Source organism: Notolepis coatsorum (genome assembly GCF_963971535.1).
Source record: "Notolepis coatsorum genome assembly, chromosome: 11".
NCBI lineage: Eukaryota > Metazoa > Chordata > Actinopteri > Aulopiformes > Paralepididae > Notolepis > Notolepis coatsorum.
In genome coordinates, this window is record NC_140175.1 from 56,781,478 (window position 1) to 56,805,487 (window position 24,010).

The 24,010-nt window shown below is 40.7% G+C and overlaps 1 protein-coding gene across 1 annotated transcript in view; it reads right to left on the minus strand.

Annotated features, from left to right (window-relative positions):
* Positions 1–1,296: 1,296 nt before the first annotated feature.
* LOC311237278 (myosin heavy chain, fast skeletal muscle-like) overlaps positions 1,297–24,010 on the minus strand; it is a gene marked incomplete at both ends in the record, with an annotated part of 213,478 nt that continues 190,764 nt past the window's right edge. The window contains 38 exons of the mRNA XM_084325082.1: positions 1,297–1,317; positions 1,536–1,667; positions 1,768–1,863; positions 1,985–2,089; positions 2,175–2,345; positions 2,539–2,664; positions 2,770–2,973; positions 4,678–4,986; positions 5,130–5,254; positions 5,370–5,535; positions 5,633–5,816; positions 5,909–6,105; positions 6,201–6,319; positions 6,399–6,525; positions 6,608–6,997; positions 7,732–7,822; positions 7,952–8,097; positions 8,771–8,947; positions 9,036–9,278; positions 9,382–9,637; positions 9,726–9,862; positions 11,499–11,622; positions 11,705–11,822; positions 11,944–12,031; positions 12,126–12,196; positions 12,401–12,701; positions 12,796–12,966; positions 13,073–13,222; positions 13,423–13,541; positions 16,441–16,579; positions 17,117–17,220; positions 17,325–17,423; positions 17,498–17,561; positions 17,649–17,741; positions 17,845–17,959; positions 18,057–18,084; positions 18,176–18,332; positions 18,434–18,577. Coding sequence (XP_084181208.1) covers positions 1,297–1,317; positions 1,536–1,667; positions 1,768–1,863; positions 1,985–2,089; positions 2,175–2,345; positions 2,539–2,664; positions 2,770–2,973; positions 4,678–4,986; positions 5,130–5,254; positions 5,370–5,535; positions 5,633–5,816; positions 5,909–6,105; positions 6,201–6,319; positions 6,399–6,525; positions 6,608–6,997; positions 7,732–7,822; positions 7,952–8,097; positions 8,771–8,947; positions 9,036–9,278; positions 9,382–9,637; positions 9,726–9,862; positions 11,499–11,622; positions 11,705–11,822; positions 11,944–12,031; positions 12,126–12,196; positions 12,401–12,701; positions 12,796–12,966; positions 13,073–13,222; positions 13,423–13,541; positions 16,441–16,579; positions 17,117–17,220; positions 17,325–17,423; positions 17,498–17,561; positions 17,649–17,741; positions 17,845–17,959; positions 18,057–18,084; positions 18,176–18,332; positions 18,434–18,577 — 5,607 coding nt within the window. The remainder of the gene's footprint in view (positions 1,318–1,535; positions 1,668–1,767; positions 1,864–1,984; positions 2,090–2,174; positions 2,346–2,538; positions 2,665–2,769; positions 2,974–4,677; positions 4,987–5,129; positions 5,255–5,369; positions 5,536–5,632; positions 5,817–5,908; positions 6,106–6,200; positions 6,320–6,398; positions 6,526–6,607; positions 6,998–7,731; positions 7,823–7,951; positions 8,098–8,770; positions 8,948–9,035; positions 9,279–9,381; positions 9,638–9,725; positions 9,863–11,498; positions 11,623–11,704; positions 11,823–11,943; positions 12,032–12,125; positions 12,197–12,400; positions 12,702–12,795; positions 12,967–13,072; positions 13,223–13,422; positions 13,542–16,440; positions 16,580–17,116; positions 17,221–17,324; positions 17,424–17,497; positions 17,562–17,648; positions 17,742–17,844; positions 17,960–18,056; positions 18,085–18,175; positions 18,333–18,433; positions 18,578–24,010) is intronic.

Consider the following 24,010-nt stretch of genomic DNA (forward strand, 5'->3'; position numbering starts at 1 on the left):
GCAGTCTCACGTAGGTGTTTTTTGAGAGTGTTTTTGAAGGTAGGTAGTGATTCACATTCCTTTACAGCTTTAGGCAGGGCGTTCCACATTGATGTGGCATAATTGCGAAACGTATTTAGTCCCTTGTTTGAGCCGAATCTGGGTTTTACATGATTTGTGGACTATAGTGGGACTTCAGTCCATTTGGTCACTAGTATTAAATCATTGTAACTGACCAGTATAAATAACATTAAAGAATTAGATGGGAGCTCTCTGTGCGTGTCTATCCATGAGCCGTTTAACAACTCTTTTGGTGTGGGTAACGTTAACATAATTAACCCCTTCCTATTCCACCTTTCCCTTTTCATTGTAAGGTTTCTAGGGTCATTGAGGGAGGGTACTGCTTGCGGGGGGAACCCAGGGTATTCATTTACAATTCAGTCACTAGGTGTGGGAGGGTTTAAGGAACAATTGGGGGAAGTGGGAGCGTGTTGGGGAGTACTGCTGACCGCCCTGCTGCAGGGGAGGAAGACCATAGTACCAGACCAGGTTGGTAAATCCCGGGCCCCATCCACTCACACTACCAGCCTCCAGTCGACACTCCAGGCCCAAAGACGAGGGTGCAGTCAGACGGAGCTCTACTGTGTCCAGCTACCTTGTGACTGCCAGCAACCGTTCCCACGAAGCAGGGATAATCCCTCCTGCTACACTAGTATAATGTTATGTATGTATGTACTGTTTTTGTTGTGTGTGGACCCCAGGAAGACTAGTTGTTGCTGCGGTGATGACTAATGGGGATCCGTAATAAAGATAAAGGTAAAGAAAAAAATACAGAATAATGTAGCCTATAATACAAAAAGCATGTCGAATTAATGAGTAAATGGAATGTATTTTTCATGATTACGGTGGTGGCTCTTAAAAGAACCTTTGGGTTATGAATGTAGAAAAACATAGCCAAATTAAGCGCGTTCTCCACGGATGCGGCGGGCGAGCTGGATGTCTTTGGGCATGATGGATGGTCACCCTCTTGGCGTGGATCGCGCACAGGTTGGTGTCCTCAAACAGGCCGACCAGATAAGCCTCACTGGCCTCCTGAAGAGCCATGACATGACATAGACATGTTCCCCATTTGACACATGACTAAGACTAAAACAAAAGTGAAAAATAGCTGACGAAATTAACACTAGTTTGGACATGGTAATGAAACAAAGGATAAACAAAATCATTTTGAAGCAACATTTATTGAAATACAGTAGATAATGTTGTCATATTACTGTACAATATATAACATGTTTTCAATTTTCCAGATTAGGAGGCTTATTCAGCAGCTTCTTTTCCCTGTAAAAGATAAAGATATTGAGACAATATCCAATGGAAGGTTTTGAGTCTTATCAAACTTAAAATTCACTGAATGTTCACAGATAACATATTCACCATTTAATTAATTAATTCATTCATTCATTCATTCATTCATTCATTCATTCATTCATTCATTCATTCATTCATTCATTCATTCATTCATTCATTCATTCATTCATTCATATTCATTAATTTACCTTGCCAGAGTCACGGGTCTTAGCTCTCAGCTTGTTGACCTGGGTCTCAGCAATGTCAGCACGCTCCTCAGCCTCCTCCAGCTCATTCTGAACCTTCCTGCACTTGGACAGGTGACCATTGGCCTGCTCCTCCTGTGGAAGTTTCATAGATCAGTATTACTTAGGAATACTAAGAGTAGAATGAAAAGCATGAAGAAAGACAAGTAGAGCATTTTGACTTAAAACAACATACCGCTTCCTCAGCCGTCCTCTTGTAGGTCTTAACCTTGAGCTGCAGCTTGTCGACCAGATCCTGCAGCCTGGCAACATTCTTCTTGTCCTCCTCAGTCTAATGGAAGCAAGGAATTCAAATGAATCAGCTAAATGAGGTAGCAATTGTTCAATATTTTCCTTCAGTCAAAAGAAACACTAATGATGACCAAGTTGTCATGCATGTGAACATGACATACCTGGTAGGTGAGTTCCTTCACTCTCCTCTCGTATTTGCGGACACCTTTAACAGCATCTACTCCACGTCTCTGCTCAGCCTCAACCTCTCCTTCCAGCTCACGCACCTTCAGAATTTAATCAAATATTAAGAATCCACTTTAGTTAGTTCAACAATATATATCTTGACATGTGGCTATTATTTTCTCTTACCCTGGATTCCAGTTTCTGGAGCTGCTTCTTGCCCCCCTTCATGGCCAGATTCTCAGCCTCATCCAGGCGGTGCTGCAGGTCCTTGACTGTGACTTCCAGGTTCTTCTTCATCCTCTCCAGGTGAGAGCTTGTGTCCTGCTCCTTCTTCAGCTCCTCAGCCATCATGGCAGCCTATGAGATAAATAATCTGTATTCACTAGAAATGTCATGAGAAAATGTTACATTGTTGACTGAAATGACATGAAGAAACCCACTCATCAGTGATGACCTTCTTGGCCATAAATAAACTATCATATGACATGTAAACCCACATCAATGATGGCCTTCTTGGTCATAAAGAAACTCATATGAAATGTAAACCCACATCAGTGATGGCCTTCTTGGCTTTCTCCTCTGCATTCCTGGCTTCCTGAACACTGTCATCTACTTCACCCTGGACTTGGACCAGGTCAGTCTCAATCTTCTTCTTGGTGTTCAGAAGGCTGGTGTTCTAAAAGAAAAACATTATACAGATAAGAGTTTCAAGGATGGCTCACACATAACTCAAATAAACACATGCCTAAAAACAAATGATCAGATAATGTTGTTTGTTTACCTGAGAGTGCAGCAGTCCAAGACGCTCACTGGCATCCACCAGTTCCTGCTCAGCCACTTTGCGGCCTCTTTCTGTCTGCTCCAAACCAGCTCTCAGCTCCTCAATCTCAGCCACCATGAGTCCATTTCTACGGTCAACCATGCCAGCCTGCTCCTTCAGGTCTTCCTGTGCTCTGAGAGCATCATCAAGGTGCAGTTGAGCATCCTAATGTTAAAAGACATAGGTGACTGAAATTATCACAAAAGGTCAGAATGTGGCTACAATTAAGGGTATGCCATACATGTCTTTCAGCTCCAGGCAGCCATGGAATTGGAGCTTAATTTACAATATCTCATGCAAGTGGGTGACATCAACAGTAATACAAAAATAAATGTAAACAGCAATTAACTCATTGAGCGCCAATCATGAGATATCTAGTTTCTGAGAGCCAGTGGTTGAGTGCCAAAAACTAGATATCTCATTTTTAGTTCCTTTTTCATTTTTTCTAGTTTATTATTCTAAACAACTGTGCAGGCCTTTGTGAGTGTGGCTGGGACCTGCAATGACGATTGAATCCCAACAGATGGCCGTATCGCCTATCTTATGAACTGCATGGGCTAAACACAACCAAATCACTAGGGATCACTAGTGCACTCCCATCAGTGGCATGGCAGCACTGAGCAAACTACAGAAATCTAACGTTCGACAATGGCGATCGCCTAGAGCGAACTATTGGATATTATGAAGAAGACTAAACGGATTATATGGATGATTATTATGGGTGATATGTATTGATCCTGTTCTGATTCAAGACACTTGGAGCGAGAGTGGAGTACCTTCTGACAAAGGTAATGTCTATTTTAGGTCGGAAAACTACCCACTACCCCCCCCCCACCCCCCACCCCCCCCCCGCGATGGCTTTGTGAAGGAACATATGGTCGTGTACCTGCTGATAAAAGTAAGGTCTATTCTACGTCTATTTTGTCGAACCCATCATAAAACATGCTTTTGTAATGATCGCCCCCCCCCCCCCCCCCCCCCCCCGATGGCTTTGTGAAGAAACATGGTCATGTTTACCGTTGACCTGGCAATAATATAGGTTTCAGGCGAGCAGCCACGAGATTTGCGCATACGCCGCACAAGACACTCTATATCTCACAATCTAGAAAACCAGCCTGGATTATTGTGAAACGGGGAGATTTTTAGCATGGTATAGCGCACAAACAAAGGTATGTAGAGATAAACTGTTACATCCCTGTTGGAGTATAAATAGTGCCTGTCAAATGAACCATACTATTGTCTCCTTAGCTATAATATAGAATATACGATGGGTCCGCAAACATAGTGAACATTTTCAATAACACTGGCGCCAGGGAGTAAAGATGGAAAAACAGCGTGGCAGTTAAGAATATGACATATAAACCTTTCATATTTTGTATAACTGATTAATTAGCATATAGAGGTTTATGAGGATATATGGAAACCATTTAATGAATATCTGAGAAAGGAAGATATAGGAGGGCTTCTATAGGATGAGTCCCCCCGCTCTCTCCCGTGGTCAGTTGACCCCGGGGAAGAGCTGAGGCACGCCATTGAATGTGTTGTAAAGATGTAATTTCTTTTTTTCACTTATTTTGATCTATGTACAAGTTATCTTACTGGAGGTACCATTGAATGTATGTATTATTTCTATATGATAACAGTAAAAGTGGACTTAAAGATGCTAAGAGAGAGAAAAGGGGAGGGGGAGGGGATATGTGGGTATACTTGTGTACACTTGTGGATAAAAGGAACAAAAAATTATTGATGGCAATGAAAACCTGACTTGTGTACTGTAAAACCCAATAAAAATATTGTAAAAAAAAAAAAAAAATTGCATATAGAGGACTATACTGTGACAGCGTAATACAAAGGTTCCTAATTCAGTACCTTGAGCTGTCCCTGAACATTCCTCAGTGACTTCTGGGCCTCAGCAGCCTGGCGGTTGGCATGACTCAGCTGGATCTCCATCTCATTCAGGTCTCCCTCCATCTTCTTCTTGATTCTCAGGGCATCATTTCTGCTCCTGACCTCAGAATCCAGAGTGCCCTGCATGGAGTCAATCACCCTCTGGCTGTTCCTCTTGATCTGCTCCATCTCCTCATCCTTTTCTCCCAGCTTCCTGTCAACCTCACCCTTAATCTGGTTGAGCTCCAGCTGGACACGCAGAATCTTGGACTCTTCATGTTCCAGAGTTCCCTAAAAATATACATCCAATATATAGTCCTGGTTCACTTTCGAATGTAATGGAAATATATATATACATTATTTGATTAACTGTAAAAACTAAATTTACAAACAAAATAACATTATAATGTAGAGATAGCTAAGATAATATTTACCTCAGCTTCCTCAAGAGCGGTCTGCATCTCTGATTTCTCAGTTTCCACTGTCTTCTTGGCTTTCTCCAGCTCATGGATGCTCTTTCCAGTCTCACCAATCTGTTCAGTCAGGTCTGATATCTCCTCTGTAGATACCACAAAACAGGGATTAGAAACACTACATTGCAGCTTTCCTAGCTAGTGTGTTCATCTACATCTATCATGGTATTAAGTAATAGTTATTTTTCTTAATGGACTCACGCTGCAGGTTCTTGTTCTCGCGTTTCAGGGTCTCCAGCTGATCCAGGGCCTCCTCATAAGAGTTCTTAATCTTGAATACCTCAGTGCTGAGAGAACGAGCCTCTTTCTGAGCTCCCTCCAGCTCTGCCTGGCCCTCCTCGAACTTCTGCTTCCACTCAGCCAGGACCTGCAAAGTAATTTAGAGAAATGTAAATGTAATGTAGTATTTGGAGGCTAAAATTCTCAATACATGTCCTTAGTTAAAGTAATGAATATCAATGTACCTTGTCAAAGTTCCTCTGCTTCTTGTCAAGGTTGGCAGCCAGACCATTGGCCCTCTCCACATCAATCATGAGGTCCTCCACCTCACCCTGGAGTCTCTGTTTGGTCTTCTCAAGAGAGGCACACTTAGAGTTCACAGCCTCAATCTGCTCCTCAGCCTCTTGAAGGCGCTGGGCCAGCTTTTTCCTGGTGAACAGTTATTAAATGTAACAATGTTATGAAATGTAATTAACTATGTTTGTTGCGATGTACAGTAAAAAATAACAACATTGATTTACTTTGCCTCCTCAAGCTCCTCTGTGCGCTGGACAGCATCAGTTTCATACTTGGCCCTCCACTGGGCTACCTCACTGTTGGCCTTGGACATTCCACGCTGCAACTCAGCCTTGGCCTCCTGCTCCTCCTCAAACTGCTCCCTCAGAAGATCACAGTCATGGCGGGCTGATTGAACACCATGGGCAAGGGCATTCTTAGCCTAAAAAGGTTATTGAAATAAGTACAATTTAATTAGAGAGAACAATAATTGAAAGAAAAAGATCTGTCATACCTTTTTAAGAAGATTCTCCTCACCTTAACCTCCTCCTCAACCTGCCTCTTCAGCTCATCAATCTGCTGAGTGAAGGCCTGCTTGCCTCTGGTCAGCTGGGAGACAAGGGCTTCTTTCTCCTCAAGCTGACGACCAAACTCACCTGATTTTGAAATTTGATTTATTTTAGATACGTTAGAGTAAAAGAAGAAAATGCTAGAGTAAAAAAAAAAAAAACTCACCATTCTCAGTTAGAAGTCTTGCTCTCTGACCGCCGATATCATTTATCTGGCGCACATTCTCATCGCTTTTGGCCTTCAGTTCACTAAGTTGGTCCTCAAGGGTGCGACTCATCTTCTCTAGATTTCCCTGTTAATCACATTGAATGGGTTGTATAATTTTTTCAGACATGTGTTCTACACATGAATGTATATTGTGTAGATTAGTATACCTTGGCCTTAGCAACAGCTTCCATGTTGCTGGAGAGGTCATCAATCTCCATCTTGTATTCACTCTTCTCCTTCTCCAGCTTCTGCTTGACACGCTGGAGGTTGTCGATTTGCTCTCCCAGCTCTGCAACACTGTCAGCCTGCTTCTTGCGGAGAGCAGATGCGGTGGCTTCATGCTGGAGGGTGGACTCCTCAAGGTCACGACGCAGCTTCTGGAACTCAGCCTCACGCTTCTTGTTCATCTCAATCTGAGAAGCAGTGGCTCCACCAGCCTCCTCAAGCCTCTCACTGATCTCCTCCAGTTCCCTGGAGAGGTCAGCTCTCTGCTTCTCAACCTTGGCACGAGCAGCACGTTCAGCCTCAATCTCCTCCTCCAGCTCTTCAATACGGGCCTTTAAATTATTTAAAATGTATATGATGAGTGATTGCAAATCATAAGTTTGACAATAGGTTCATTGAATGAAAATGAAGGAGCAGCCAGGTGTATAGCACTCTTTAATGTCACAACACAGAGGTGTCACTCATTACACTCTGCACAAAGGGCATTTAAATTGTAACTCCTCGGCCCAAGTACATTTTTCATACAACCGATTACGATCAAATAATATAATTTCCACAAAAACCTGGAAAATATGGACTTTTTAACTTTTGAAAATAAAATAATTTAGCTAGTGATATCTCTGTTTTCCTGGCAATACCTGAAGATCTAACTAATGCATGGAACACAATTATTCATAAACATTAGATTCCTATGCAATGGAATCATTATTTACTGATAATGTTCCAGCAAACAACTACACATTTAGCCTTGGTGGTTTTGGACTGGGACATAGCTACCACATCATAACAAAATGATTAGTACCAACACTCGCAATAATAAATCTTGTATCTTGCCTAGCCTCAGATTGTGGCTCTCTCTTGCTACTGAGTGTCAATGCAAGTAAATTACAATTGAAAATCAATAGTAATCAGTTGTGTTGCAAATTTCGGAATTGATTCAGAACCGAAACGACTTATTGGCACTACTTTGGTGGATTCAATGAATAAATGCCATACTCTCAGCCAATCAGAATCTAATGTTTGGCGAATACGTTGTACGAAAGAGGTAAAATATAATCGTACTCACCTGCAGCTCCTTGATCTTCTTCTGAAGCTGAGCACCCAGGGACTGCTCATCCTCAATCTTGCTAAGCAGCTGGGCAGTTTCAAAGTCCTTCCTATAAGATTCATAAGAAAAAACAGTATAGTCATATATCTGAGTGTATCTACAGTACCTCATCTTCACACACGGTATATTATGTCATGCATGAGAAAATATACAGTAAGTGAAACCCAATCTATATTACTTCTTGATCTTCTCGTCAGACTGTTGCTTGTCATTCTCCAGATCCATGATGGATTCTTGAGCCAGTTTCAGGTCACCTTCAAGCTTCCTCTTGGTTCTCTCAAGGTCCATGCGGAGCTTCTTCTCTTGCTCCAAAGAACCTTCAAGCTGTGAATTTAAGTTTAGAAATTGATCAACAATAGGATTTTTAGATGCAACCAAGCAGCTAGTATAAGTTTGTCTATCGGTTGAACCGTCCCAAAATGTTAATAACTAGTTTGCCAAGACATAATGATAGATATTTGTGTGTCAACACATCACATCACATTTCATGCCAGTTGATCAGATCGTTGCCAAACATTCAAAGATAAACACGGTAAATCTGATTGACACTAGACTTTGTGCTCATCCAATCTACTGTATCCCTTTTCTACAACTTCACCAGTAGGACGACCCATGTCTGCCATATTGCATTTTCTGCCATTTAGAATCTTTCCACCACTCCTCCAAGTCTGACTATTCACCTGATTCTCACAATGCTTGCTGTGTGGCATCTAGAGCACAGCTTCTTGAAATGTGTATTTCTGAAAGTGTCTGTCTTTCTGTATGATGGCTACTCCTAATCAAATTTGGAAAAAGGCACTGTAAACAGGTAGTGACACCGCACTTGACACACATGCTTGCTCCATGATAGTAAAGAGATGTCCAAAGATTTCTGTGAAATGCATTTCCAGGCAGCAATAAACTGGAAATGTAACAATTCCTGATAACAAATTGGTCACAGCTCATCTCAAATTTCCTGCTTGTTTTCTTCAACATTTGTATAGAACTCATAACTCACATCATCCACTTGCTGCTCAAGCTTGGTCTTGGCCTTGGTCAGAGTGTTGACTTTGTCTTCCTCTGCCTGCAGGTCATCAAGAGTCTGCTGATGTGCCTCTTGGAGGGCTTTCTTCTCCTTTGTCAGCTTAGCAACACTCTCATCCTGAGCGGCCATCTCCTCAGTCAGGTTCTTCACCTGAATAAGGAAAACAAATCATGTTATCAATAATGAATGATCATCTTGTTATTGTTTGATCATTTAGCTAGAGAGAATACTTGTTAACCTTATTCTCAGTGGCATGTTTCTCCTTCTCCACTTTGGCCAAGGTGAGCTCCAGGTCATCAATGTCCTTCTTGAGCTCAGAGCATTCATCCTCCAGTTTCCTCTTCTTGGCAGTCAGCTCACCATTCATTTCCTCCTCATCTTCCAGTCTCTCAGTTGTCTCTTTGAGTTTGGCCTCAAGCTGGATCTTACTCTTGATAAGTCCCTCACATCTCTCCTCAGCATCTGACAGATTATCTGATTCCTAGGGCACAATACAAATGATAATATTATTCTCTATATGACAAAAACAGCAAGACAGTTTATAATTTACATCAACAGTTTCTAGACAGTTGAAGTCTACTTACAGATGCCGCTAGCAGCGACAGATCATTCTTCTCTTGGAGAATAGACACCATCTTCATCTCCAGCTCCTTCTTCTTAGCCAGAGCAGTGGCCAGGTCTGTCGTCATCTTCTCATAGTTCTCCTTCATGTTAGCCAGCTCCTTCTCAGTCTCAGCAGAGACAAGAAGAGGCTTGATCTTGTAGTAAACCTTCATCCATGGCCAGTGTTTGACATTCATGAATGAGCGGACGTTGTATTGGATAGTATAAATAGCTTCCCTGTGAAAATAAAGTTGCTGTTATATAATAAATTAATTTGTGCATGTTTTTTAACAATGTATTTAGAATGTGGCTGTTTTCAACGTGCCTTCTCGCTGTCATCTTCACAAACTCCCTCCTCATGAGGAAACCACGGCAAAGAGACTGAGTCATTCTGACCAGACTAGCCAGCTTCTCATCTCTCATCTCCTCAAGGACACCCAGCAGACCAGCTTTGAAGAACACCTGAATAAGATGAATGACATATTCATATATGACTTTGGTGGTTTTTACTAAGGGATCATTTATAAAACTCAGACATGGATTTTCATAGATGACATTATCACTGAAACAGTTATCATGCGATTAATTCCCCTACCTACTATATGCCATTCACTTCATATTCATCTGCAACAATGTCAAAATCAAACATAAGAGAATCCAAACTTAGGTCGCTTTCACACATACGTTTATTTAAAAGAGAATGTTTGCTTTTGTTTCATATTGGCAATTAAAAAACAAACATTGGACACAATTTTGAATGCTAATGAACCTATATAATATTGTGATCTCTGCTTTGGCTTGCCCAGATCGTGCACAGTTCTGAGCGACTTTGTTTTCCAATTGATCTTTCCCAGCCTTCACCCTCTTTTCTTGACCCTCCAATCACAACTGTTGCTTTCCTCTGACAATTGTTTTTTTGGTGATTACTTATACACTACTGTGATCTGAATTATGCATGCAAGGTTTGTTAGAGAGAGAGAGAGAGAGAGAGAGAGAGAGAGAGAGAGAGAGAGAGAGAGAGAGAGAGAGAGAGAGAGAGAGAGAGAGAGAGAGAGAGAGAGAGAGGGAGAGGGAGAGAGAGAGAGAGAGAGAGAGAGAGAGAGAGAGAGAGAGAGAGAGAGAGAGAGAGAGAGAGAGAGAGAGAGAGAGAGAGAGAGAGAGAGGGAGAGAGAGAGAGAGAGAGAGAGAGAGAGAGAGAGGAAGAATGGGAGACAGATCAGGGGAAGACATTCGGCAAAGAACGCCGGGTCCAGGAATCGTCCGTTTTTCGACGCAGCGCATTACATGGTTCGACACTCGGGCGCCCCATTATATGGCTATTTTGACCTCACAGCGGAAATAATAGCATTGTGATTATGAAAAAGTGTAAATTTGGAAATAAATGGAAAACTGTCCAATCACCAAATGCTCAGTTTTTCAGATTGTTTTCACACATCAAACAAACCACTCCTGGGTTCCCTTGGAAGCAGACTGAGACCACCTCAAATAGGTGGACCAAGATGTGGTTGTTTGCGCCCAAGTTCGATTCCGGTGTTCACACAAACCCAAATGAATCAAGGGGGTAAATTATCCAGCATTCCATTCAACTGGACTAAACAAACCTGGTGTGATTGCCCTTGGTCTAGTTACATAATATGGGGGAGGTTTGTGTGTTAACAAAATCTTCACATGACCTTGCCTTATGGCGCATTAACAGGGGTGACAGTGGCTCAGGAGGTAGAGAGGTTGTCTGGTAATCAGAAGGTCCTTGAGCAAGACACTTAACCCCCAGCTCCCAATAAACGGATGGTTGCCTCTGCCATCGGTGTGTGAATGTGGGTGCATGGATGAATATGAGGCATAAATTGTAAAGCACTTTGGATAAAAGCGCTATATAATTGCAGTCCATTTACTAGGGCTGTACCGGACTCAGATATGTCTTAGTCTAATTGGATTCGGCATGTAAATATGACAATTTGTTTTATATATTAAGAAAATAAATTATATGTAATTATCTGGTTATTAGGTTATACTGGACACCCTCCGTACAGTCAGTATTGAGACTTATCTCTGGCCATGCTATCAAATGAAGTTAATCAACATTTTGTATTTTATTTACCTTGGTGTGCCCAAACTTGTAGTCTTCGTGTTCCACATCAATTGAACCAAGCAGCTTCTCAGAGGCCTTCTTGTTGTCCATGAACTGACCATCAGGGATGACACTGGCATTCAGTATTTTGTACCTTTTGTGAAAGAGTTCATGGTCATGTTCAGCACTTAGGTAGTAGTTGTAAGTTTCAAAGTTTGTTGAGAGTTAATGGATACCTCTGCTTGAAGTCAGCATAGATAATTCTGCTAGGGAATCCCTTTCTGCAGATTCTGATACCCTCCAGTACACCATTACACCTCAGCTGGTGGATAACCAGGAAGTTCTGCATCAGACCTACAGAGAAGGTTTTTTCATGATTATTACGTCAATGTAATGACTCATTACCATTACACTACACTAAATCACTAAAGCACATCATAATAAGACACAAACATTATGTTAACTGTTAGTGTACCTGGAGTCTTAGACTCATTGGGAATCAGGCAACGCACAAAGTGAGGATGGGTGGCCCTCAAGTTGGTCATCAGCTTGCCCAAGTTCTCCTGTAGATACATATCAAAACCAAATATTATTCATGAAAAGCAATTATTTGTATTTAATTCCAAAAAGTCACATAGTGTTGTTGTTACATCTTACCCTGAACTGGGAGGACACAGTCTGCATGGAGCCACCCTTCTTCTTGCCTCCCTTCTTTGCGCCACCAGTCTCTATTAATTTGATAATACATCATCAGTTTATAGATTCAACATTATTATCTAAATCGAATTATGCTGGTTGTTGGACAATGTAATTTAATTGATAGTATTGGAAATACATGTTGTATGACACAGAGGATACTTAGAAGTTGAGATAATTGTCTCTTAAAAATTTTAATAATCACACTTAAAAGTACATTTCTCATAATGACGTACCTTCAACTACAGCAGGATACAGTACAGGCAGCAGTTTAACGGAAGACTTCTGGTAAAGCTGCATCACCGAATCGTTCAGTGGATCCTTGTTCTTGTCCAGCCATCCAGTGACGTTGTAATCCACAGTTCCAGCATAGTGGACCATGGAGAAGTGGGCCTCAGCCTTGCCCTTGCCGGGTTTTGGTTTCTCAAATGCTATGTTCTTGCCCATATGTTGGTCATACAGCTTGTTCTTGAAGCTAGTGTCAGAAGCCTTGGGGAACATGCACTCCTCTTCAAGGATGGAGAAGATGCCCATGGGCTTTATAAAAGTGGAAAAGAGATATACAGATCATTTAGACACACCTTGTGGCATTCTAAGGAATATTTGAATAAGTCACAACGTTATGGTGTACCTTCTCAATGAGCTCAATGCAGGCAGCCAAGTCCATGCCGAAGTCAATGAACTCCCAGATAATACCCTCCTTCTTGTACTCCTCTTGCTCCAGGACAAACATGGTGTGGTTGAAGAACTGTTGCAGTTTCTCATTGGTGAAGTTGATGCAAAGCTGCTCCATGCTATTGTACTGTCAGTGGGGGGAAATATATATTAGCCTAATCTCCTACATTACTTGAGGAAATGTCTTTCCATGAAATTAGGTAGTCCATAGATTGCTATAAATGCATACTTACATCAAATATCTCAAAACCAGCAATGTCCAGCACACCAATGTAAGACGATCTTGGCATCTTGGTGTCCAGTTGCTGGTTGATACGGATGACCATCCACAAGAACATCCTCTCATAGATGGACTTGGCCAGGGCCATAACAGAGTTATTTACCTGAAAAAAGTGATTTGATTGAATTAAAATGCATGTGTCTACATACATTAGCACTCCAATGCTGCCAGTCTGCCACTTGCACACACTCTCCAAAATGTTGCTTTGGAATTAGTGTATACAGGAACATGTGAAGCAACATATTTGCTGTGACCTGTGTGTGAAATACATAGACAGGGAAGGATGTAATGTATCTTGCTCACCTGAGGCACAGTCTGTCCCTTGGTGACATACTCGTTTCCGACCTTCACTTTGGGGTAGCACAGACCCTTCAGCATGTCAGCAGAGTTCAGGCCCAAAAGGTAGGCGATTTTGTCAGCCTCTGAAAATGTGTATAAAACGCATTCAGGAGAAATATCCAGGAATATTGGATTCACGATTCATGCCATAGTGTCACACTAGCATAGCAAAGAGACAAATTAATGACATAATTACACTACCATAGAAAAGAGACAGCATAATGCCATAGAGTTTCGCTAGCATAGTAAAGAGACATAATAATGCCATAGAGTTACACTAGCATATAGCCAAGAGACAGAATAATGCCATAGGGGTACACTTGCATAGCAAAAAGACAGCATAATGGCATAGATTTTCGCTAGCATAGCAAAGAGACAGCATAATGCCTAGGGTTCAGCATAGCAAAGAGACAGCATAATGCTTAGGGTTCAGCATAGCAAAGAGACAGCATGATGCATAGGGTTCAGCATAGCAAAGAGACAGCATGATGCCATAGTCACACTAGCATACTGTAGCAAAGATGGAATATAATACTTGAACAAAAACAGAGCCCAAGGCAAAATAATGTGCCTGTCTGAGAGTCAGGATTTCTATCACTGAAACTGTTTTCTTCCAGAAATTCTGCATGATACTTGCTCAAACGATCATATATTGTTATTTTAAAACAAGATACAAGAATTACCACAATGGATTGTGAATGTATGTTTTTGAGGTGTAAGCAGCATCCTCCAATAAATGCCCAATCGGAACCTATTCATCATGACCAGGCTGAACACTTTCCCTCGACTTAACAGAGTGTGATTTTGTATCTTGTCTCTTGGAGTATGTATGTATTCCATTGGAGTTATGGCTAATTCAAAAAAGTTTGTACATTTTTCCTTCCTTTGATTAAACTATAGTTTTTCCTCTTGGGGAGAAAAATGTAGGAGCACAATGTTTGCTTCTTGCGTGGATGTAGCCAAGGGAACATATTTACAATATTAAGTCAATATAACCTGATAGAAAGCATGGTTTGTGTTTCAGTCAAACATATACTGTAAACATATACTGTGAGTTCAAATGTTAGATTTATCATGGTTTTTGAAGGTCTAAACCAGTGGTGCCCAACCAGTCGATCGCGATCGACAGGTAGATCGCGGGCTGATTTTTTTTTTTTTTTTTTTTTTTTTTTTTGCTAAATCAACTCTTCCTCTCCTTGTTAACTACAACAAGCAATGCGGTTTGTTATTTAAGATGAGGTCGGACTCGGCACTGACAGATTTGTGTTCATTATGCTGCTTTTATAAAGCCTCAAATGACGGCTTACAATATACAATTTTGGCTGGTAGCTCTCGGGCTAGGTGGTAAATAAAAAAGTAGATCTTGGTTCAAAAAAGGTTGGCCACCCCTGGTCTAAACTATAAAACTAAAGCCCAATTTGACTGTGTTAAGTCCAGATAAGCTGCAGTGGAGGGGTATGTTTCTCAACACTAAATATATCAGTGAGATTTTGCGATGCATGATTATAAATTATGGGAAACAACATTGGTTTGAAAAATAGTGAACCTATGTTTTAATACTCAGCCTGCTGATAAGCTGCAGTGGAGGGGTATGTCTCTGACTCTGAACACTAAAGCTATCAGTGAGATTGTGCGAGATTGAAATTGTGAAGAGCTGGTTTGAAAAATAGTGGACCTATATCTTTTAATTAGGGATGTCCCGATCCGATCACATCATTGGGATCGGGGCCGATCACGTGATTTTCCGAAGATCGGGATCGGCAAAAAATAATAATAAAAAATCTGGATTTTTATTTTTTATTCAACAAACATGACCATGTTCACGTCTTAGGCCCCGTTTAGACGAGCGTTTTGTGAACAGAAACCGCAAAAGTCATCTTGCGGTTTCACTTTTAATTTTACGTTTAGACAAGCGTTTTGGGGAATTCTCCGTGCAGACGACGCTGTAACAAACGGAGCCCCGCTGTCACACGATTGGCGCATATGTCACATGACGTGCTGTGAAGACCCGCCCTACTCTGCCTCTGATTCGCAGACTGTGGATGGGGAATTTGATTGGACAAAAGCAGAGTCACTCACAGACAGTGGGTCCACTCACGCCGCGGGACAGATTCTTGTGTATTTAACCCTTTCACTGCCACACGACAGCCGGTTGTGTGATAGTAAAGGGTTAACCTTCTGTCGTGTGGCAGTGAAAGGGTTAAAAGTACTGCCAATGTAGCCTTCAGGTGATCTCCGTTGATATAGTCAGACATACTTGCTTTGTTTACGTCTCGGCTACTGGCGCATACCTGCTACATGTGACGTAAGCAGTACGCGCGACCAGAGCCGTGACAACCCTTTCGTCATCGTTTTAACAGATTTATACGGTTTGACAGTTTAGACGAAAGCGCAAAGCTTTTGCGTTTCTAGGAATTCCACCCTGGAAGGTAGTCTCACTTTTTTGCGGTTTCACCCCGTAAAAACGCCGTTTCCGTATAAACGAAAGGCACATCCGTAAAAATATTTTTGCAGATTCACCTGCTAGCGTTTCCGTCTAAACGGGGCCTTAAACTCATACTGAGGCCTGAGTTTTGGTTTTAAATTGCATATCATCATTAATTTATTTATTGTCACACAGAGCAGAAGCATTTAGCCAAAACAAACCAATAGTATCCAGCTGCAGAACGGCAGACCAGCCACACTCTCAGACCCAAACGCATTTCCTTTGATTTAATTATACATCAAATGATTTATGTCAAGGATTGCAATGCCTCGCTTGAATGAAGTTAACTTTTCACCTGGATAACGTCAACATTCAGGGTGAATGTAATGTGAGAAATTGGGATAAAATATATATATATATATATATATTATATATATATATAAAAAGGTTGATCGGATCGGGAAAGATCGGTATCGGTAGATACTCAAAATCACATGATCGGGATCGGATCGAGAGCAAAAAAACGTGATCGGGACATCCCTACTTTTAATACTCACCCTCTGTGCCATCAGGCTCAGCCTGCTCCTCACGCTGCTTCTGCTTGAACTTCATGTTGCCATGGTGAAGCACAGCACCAGTCAGCTTCCAGATATAATTCTTCTCTTCACCAGTGAAGCCAAGAACATCAATAGCATCCTGTATGAAAATAAGTTGAAATAAGTAAAAGTAAAAATATATAAGAATGTCAACCACATTCAGAAAAGTTACCAAGAGCTTGATTGTGGACTAGGGGGTTAAAGACACACTTGTAGAGCAAGGAAAGCTGGATATGTCAGCAACGTTTCTTGTCAATTCGAATTGTGGTGTGGAAATTAAGGCCTTGTCAATTTTAGCTTCATAGTGCTTCCTTCAGGCCAACTAGGTTTTTTTATTAAAATGTTTTGGATAAGTGGATAAGCGATCATTGCTGTTGCTTTAATGCACTGTATTGACTTGCTTTCACACTTGAAAATGCATGCTACTACGTACTTCCCAGATGGTTCTTCTGTGTAATAAACCATCTGACGGGTCAGGTTAATTCTAAGTAACACGTCTGGTCTCTATCATTTACCATCTTATGGCAATTTGAAAAACTGCATAGTAATGTAATTATTGTTAAATTAACATTTTAAACATATAAAATAATATAATAAGTTGGAACATCTGGTAGGTAGATTACTACACATCACTCACATCAGTGGCATCCAACTCCACTTTGTCATCAATGCTGGCCACAGTGATATGACCCTGACTGCACATGGGGAAGTCATAGGGGTTGCTGGTGATGAGACACATTTCTGATGTGGAAACACATAGAATCAAATAAGTTAGACTGGATCTGCTTCCGTCAAATGATTTTGGACCATTGTTGTTGACAATTAAGATTAGTTATTCAGCTCACCAATCAGCTCAGGCTTGTGGTTGGTCATCATCTGGTAGAAGATGTGGTAGCCTCTCTCATCTGGAAGCTGGAAGCTCACTCTGGACTTCTCCAGCAGATCTGAGGTTTGGTCATAATAAATATCTAGCCTACTAATAATGTCACTTGTTTAATTTTGTGAATGTTATACTTACATGTTTCAATATCAGCACTGGACAGTTTGCCAGTTGGGAGGAAGTGGATTCTGATGAATTTACCCTTTTCAGAAGAACACAACAGTGTTATTATTGTATAACCAAGTAATGCCCAAGTGATATTTTATAGAAAAGAAAATATTCAACTTACAAAGCGAGAGGAGTTGTCATTCCTCACGGTCTTTGCGTTACCATAACTCTCCAGCAAGGGATTGGCTGCAATGATCTGATCCTCCAGTGACCCCTATAATTACATTTTCACATTTTAACAATCATATCAGTAAATGTCCACTCTTTGTTCAAATGTCTGTGGTTTCCATTTTCAGTATATTCTCTCAGTATTTTACCTGGATCTTTGATTCTTTCTTCTTCTCTCCACCAGCACCACCTCCCACTGCAATTGTGGCAAAGTACTGGATGACACGCTTGGTGTTCACAGTCTTTCCGGCACCAGATTCTCCACTGTGTATAGATAATTGAATAAAGAGAAACTCACAAACTAATTTCAATAATTTTGATTATATTGATATTTTTGATGAACAATATATGAGAAACCTACGTGATAAGAACAGACTGGTTCTCCCTATCTGTGAAAGGTAAAGCAAATACATATTTATTATCTGTTTAACCAAACCAAAAATAATAATAATGCATAGGATTTTCATGACCAGGACATACCAGTAAGCATGAACTGAAAGGCGTTGTCAGAGACAGAGAAGATGTGGGGTGGGGCCTCCATACGCTTCTTGCCTCTGTAGGCATTTACAACCTCCTGGTCGTACACTGGGAGCCACTTGTAGGGGTTCACAGTGGCACAGAACAGCCCAGAGTAGGTCTGAAGGGGAATAGAGATTCAGGAAAAGTTACAGTAGGCTATCATTATTATAGGTAATTATTTAATATTGCACCTTTTACTCATATTTTTGAATATCTTACATAGATCATCCATGCGGCATAACGCTCTTTGAGGTTATACAACACAGAGGCTTCATTGAGATGGGTCATCATGGCCATGTCCTCAATTTTGTCATACTTGGGAGGGTTCATAGGGTGAACATCGTCCTCCTTAGCGATTCTCTCCTGAAATACAGAAACACAATTTCAGTTTATAGACTCATCTGCAAGTTGTATTGCGTTGAATTCTGTATGAAACACTACAGCCTACTTTACCTCCTGAGTGTCATGCACTTTTACAGTGACTTTGGCACCGTCTTTACTTAGGATGGTACATTTGAGGTACAGCTCCTCCTTATCAGCCACGTAAGCAGCAGACTTAGCATCAAAGGGTGAGGTCTGAGCCGCAAGCCTCTCAGCCTCTGGCTTACGAAGGTAAATGGAGGCCTTGCCATAAGCGGCCATCTCTGCGTCCGTACTCATGGTAGCGGCTTCATGTTGACAGACAAAAGTTATTTGTAGATTAAGGTGGGTGCGAGCACAACTCAAACTATTTTAAACAGTCTCTTACCGGGTGCACAGTCTTGAATAATACAATAATAGAAAGAACTACCAGCACTCAATCTCATGCTGCCCATGCAATACAATTATTACAAGGACATTTTCCATGCGTGCTGGTAGTTCCTTCCATAATTGAGAGACAAAAATAAACCATGTTATCTTTTATCTTATGTGTATATATTTTTAGATGCGAAACACCTCATAGACTCACTCACTCACTCATGAAGACAAGTATACATTTTAACTTCATAAACTTTGTCCTTGTTCATTTTAGTTTGAACCGATCAAACCAAAACTCAATTCAGCAGTACAATGGATGTGATCTCATGACGCCCAGTTTTTGGCAAGAGATAACTATATTGCATGCAGTGTATTGGTAAATCAGCCAAATCTCCCCTATAACAAAAATAAATGTTAGTCTTGTTTTATATTGTAGTATATTATTGAACAAATTATACAACCTACACTAGGACCACATTATGAATGTGGAAACAAAACTAAATTCACCCTGAACCACCACTGGTGTAAACATGGCAGAAGACTATTGGAGAATAGTGGCCGGTTGTAGGATGTTCTTATCTTACCTTGTTCAACTACCCGATCACAGAAGAACTTTCACAATCTACAACCCTGCATGAGAGAAGAATCGTGTATATATGTTACATTATTTGAAGGATGGGAGGTATACCAAATATGAAGGTATACCGTCAAAGGTATGGATATTTACCATACAGCCATCCATGATATATACATAATATACTGTAGACATATATACAAAATATACATATTGTATGGTTTAGTTAATGCAAAAAAAAATCCTTTCACAGTATTTAAAGAAAAACAATATAGAAATGTTTTATGATATAGCACTATGATAATTGCATTAAAATATAAATACGTAAATATGTCATGTAACATAGTAATTTGTACTGGAAAACAATATACTGTACAATAACATTATACAGTCAAAACTATAAGACAAATATTGTGATATGATTAGTCAACATGTATAGCACTGAAGCATCTCCCCATGGAATACCTTCACTGTGAATGGCAGCTGAAGCATCAGTGTCACTTACCACCAGCTGGAACAGATCTCCACTCCTCTACCTCCATCTCTCTATCAACTGTCTTATATAGAGCTCACTCTGCAAGTCATGCAAAAACTAAATATGGGCATCTCCTCAAATGTATTTTTGTTCTATATTAGCTTTTTTCATCATCACCCACTTTTGTGGTGCTGTATCATGTTCCTTTGTACTAGGTATTTCTATATCTGCCCGTGTATTTCATTCACTGTATGTGAAGATACTTTGACTTATCATGATTAGATCCAACATAACTCTCAAATGCTGACTTCATAATTGTTTCATACTTGAAATGCAGCCAATTTAATATTGCATTAATAATTACTAAAATTGCTAAATATGATCAACAAGATAACAAGTGTGTTGTCATAATAAAAGTTGAATAATTGTTTCACATATTAAGATATAATATATCCTAATATATAATAACATATACTACAGTATCATAATCACATTGACATATACAACTCTATTAATAAGCCCAGGGTGCTCACAAAATTGCAACCATAACTTGGAGTGCATTTCTTGGCAATGCTCACAGTCATTAAATATATATTACTGCGAGTCTAGCAGTTTCACAGTTGTGTAATGTTGCATGTATTTATAATCTGTTTGGGATAGATTTTAATTTCTACATATTTCGATTTCATCACCTTATTTTATTTTCCAATAAAAGTGATATAGTTTTCTTTCATATTCATTAATTACGTTAGCATTTCAAACTAGTAAAACCCAAGCCTGTTGTGTTATTTATTGAATTAAATGGAATGAACAGAACATATTTTAGTTTGCACAACCACAATTAGTGCATGAAGCTCTAGTGCTTTTGGATGATTTACAATAGTATTACCTTTGACATGTTCATCTTTTTTCTCATCCCAACTTCCTTACACACAATTAAATGGTACCATAGCTGACTTAATTATGTTGATTCATCCTTGCTGAAAGCAAGTGTGCTTTTACTTTTCATTTTATATTGAATACTTTAATAGTTTTAGACTCAGATAACTAGTGTTTACAGTTTATTATTAATCAAGTGAGAAATTTGTGTACTTGATTTACCAGCTTCCTATTCACAGACATTTTCGTTTAAGTATGCCTTTTAATGTCACAATGAATGCCTTGTATGTATCACACTGTGTGTCCTCATACTAAGAAATTATCCCAGTTCACGGCTGGTAACCCTGCCTCCTCATCATGGTAAATGATAGAACACTTGTCCAGGCGACAAGTCCAGGCTGCAGGCTCTTGAATGTGCCCTCCAAGTTCAGTGAAACCCTCACTGTACCCCCCTCTGTGCTTGTTGTGGGCTCACGGTTCTCTGTGTTGCCGTGCCTGAAGCCAAGACCTGATGCTACCCTGGTGTCAAGCTGGTGTCAAGTTGATGGATTTAATTACAAATTTACTACCATCACACCACTGATCTGTGAACACCCTTCAGCTTACACAGCCATCATTCATGTCGGAGCAAATTACATCAAACTCTGTTAATCTGAACCGCTAAAGGATGACACACATTAACACTACTGGACTTTAGCAAACAATGCAGTAGCGCTGGTCCCGTCTCCTCCCCTCGCTACTGGAATGTAATGGTCAGTAGAATCGGTAGGCGTCACATCTGGCTGAAAGGCTACTGCTGTTCCCTGGGCAGACATTTGTTGACTATTTTACAGCTTTCTGGGACAGAGATTACCTTTTCTCAATGGATGGTCACATCCAAACAGAGCAGGTTCTTGTATCCTCTCGAGGAACATGGACCTTGCTCTGAAGTCCTGCAATGCGATTGGTGCTTGATGTAGAGTGGGTCTGAGCCATTTTAATGATTGTGTTTCTCTTGTCTCTAAAACACATGCACTTTTTAACAATAGGCCTTTGCTGACCTCACCTGCCTGTCTGTCGCCTGCTGACCTCACCTGTATGTATGTTGCCTGCTGACCTCACCTGCCTGCTCGCCTCACACTGGTCTCGCCTGTCTGTTGTCTCTGAACTCACATGTCTACTTGTTGCCTGCCTGTTGTCTCTGAACTCACATGTCTACTTGTTGGCGGCCTGCCTGTTGTCTCTGACCTCACATGTCTACTTGTTTCCTGCCTGCCTGTTGTCTCTGACCTCACATGTCTACTTGTTGCCTGCCTGTTGTCTCTGACCTCACATGTCTACTTGTTGCCTGCCTGTTGTCTCTGACCTAACATGTCTACTTCTTGCCTGCCTGCCTGTTGTCTCTGACCTTACATGTCTACTTGTTGCCTGCCTGCCTGTTGTCTCTGACCTCACGTCTACTTGTTGTCACCTGCTTGCTTGTTCTCAGCTTCTCAGTTTTCATTTGTATATAGTGATATAAATACTTCTACATGCATGTGCCATAACTGCATCATATATAGTCTGATAGCCGAGGTTGTTCTGAAAATAAAGATGTACATCACTTCGTTTCTATAAAGGTTGACCTTGACTTGAATTTGGTATGAAATTGGTATCCTGTGCCTTGTGTTCTTCTTTGTTTGTGTTTTCTTGAACACCCAGAACAGATGGGGCCTGCATCTGTGGTTGTGGTAGGAGTCTATAGAACATCATCTGCATGTCTGGGTACCATTGATGACCATTGATGTTCTTTCTTGTTTTTCTAATCATTAATTCATTATTAAGTGATTTTAACCTGAATTGGCTTAACAGCTCATCTGACTATTTGAGGTTGGTGGTTGCCTTAATTTAGCTAAACCAAGGCCAAATTTGAAATAATGGGCTAAATCTATTCTTATTGATTTATTATAAGTGGTGTCTTTGAGTTTGGAATCAGCGACCACTGCCCGATTGCATGTGTTTAAAGTGCACAGTTAAAGAGGTCAACATCGCATACAGTTACATGGAGATATCTCAGACATTTGAATGATCAAGTCTGATTAAATGACGTTTTCCATAGTGATTTACAATATATATCCCTCATGTGCAATTAGCACTGGATTTTTCTTTTCTAAAAACATTTATTTAAATTATATTTAAAGGAACACTCCAACATTTTGGGAAATTAGCTTATTTAACATCTTCCCTGGAGTTAGACAAGAAGATACGTTTTTTGTCTCTCTGCATGCATTAGGCTTAGGGAACGCCTGGACCGTTAGCCTAGCTTAGCTTCATCCCTGGAAGTGGGTTATACATTTACCCGAGTTCCCAACAATAATGTATTTTTTTTTCATGCTGTCATTTATCAATTATGGTGAAGTGAGTGACGTCCAGCAGGATCCACCAGAAGTCTCCCAGAGTCTCCTAGTCGCACAAGTCTCCCAGAGTCTCCTAGTCACACAAAACTCCCAGTCACACAAGTCTCCCAGTCACACAAGTCTCCCAGACACACAAGTCTCCCAGTCACACAAGTCTCCCAGCCACACAAGTCTCCCATACACACAAGTCTCCCAGACACACAAGTCACACAAGTCTCCAGTCACACGAGTCTCCTAGTCACACAAGTCTCCCAGTCACACAAGTATCCCAGTCACACGAGTCTCCCAGTCACATGAGTCTCCCAGTCACACAAGTCTCCCAGTCACACAAGTCACACAAGTCTCCCAGTTTTTCATGCTGTCATTTATCAATTATGGTGAAGTGAGTGACATCCAGCAGGATCCTCTGTACTACATTCTGTTGTGGAAGGACAGCTCATTCACTGAGAGACTTACACTGCATCAGGGTAAGACATTTTAAGTAATTTAGTAATATCTTTAAACTGAGACTTGATTGCTGACTTGACCAGCTGACTTGATTAAGACATTTTAAGTAATTTAGTAATATCTTTAAACTGAGACTTGATTGCTGACTTGACCAGCTGACTTGATTAAGGGGCGTGTTTAAAGCGGCCATTTTGTTTCCTTAAGTGACCCATTAAAAGCTGCTTCCTGCTTAAAGACAGCACTTGTGTACTGAGTGTGATCTCAGAGCCCTGTCACTGCTTAAAAGCAGAACCTCAGCCTCTCCTGGA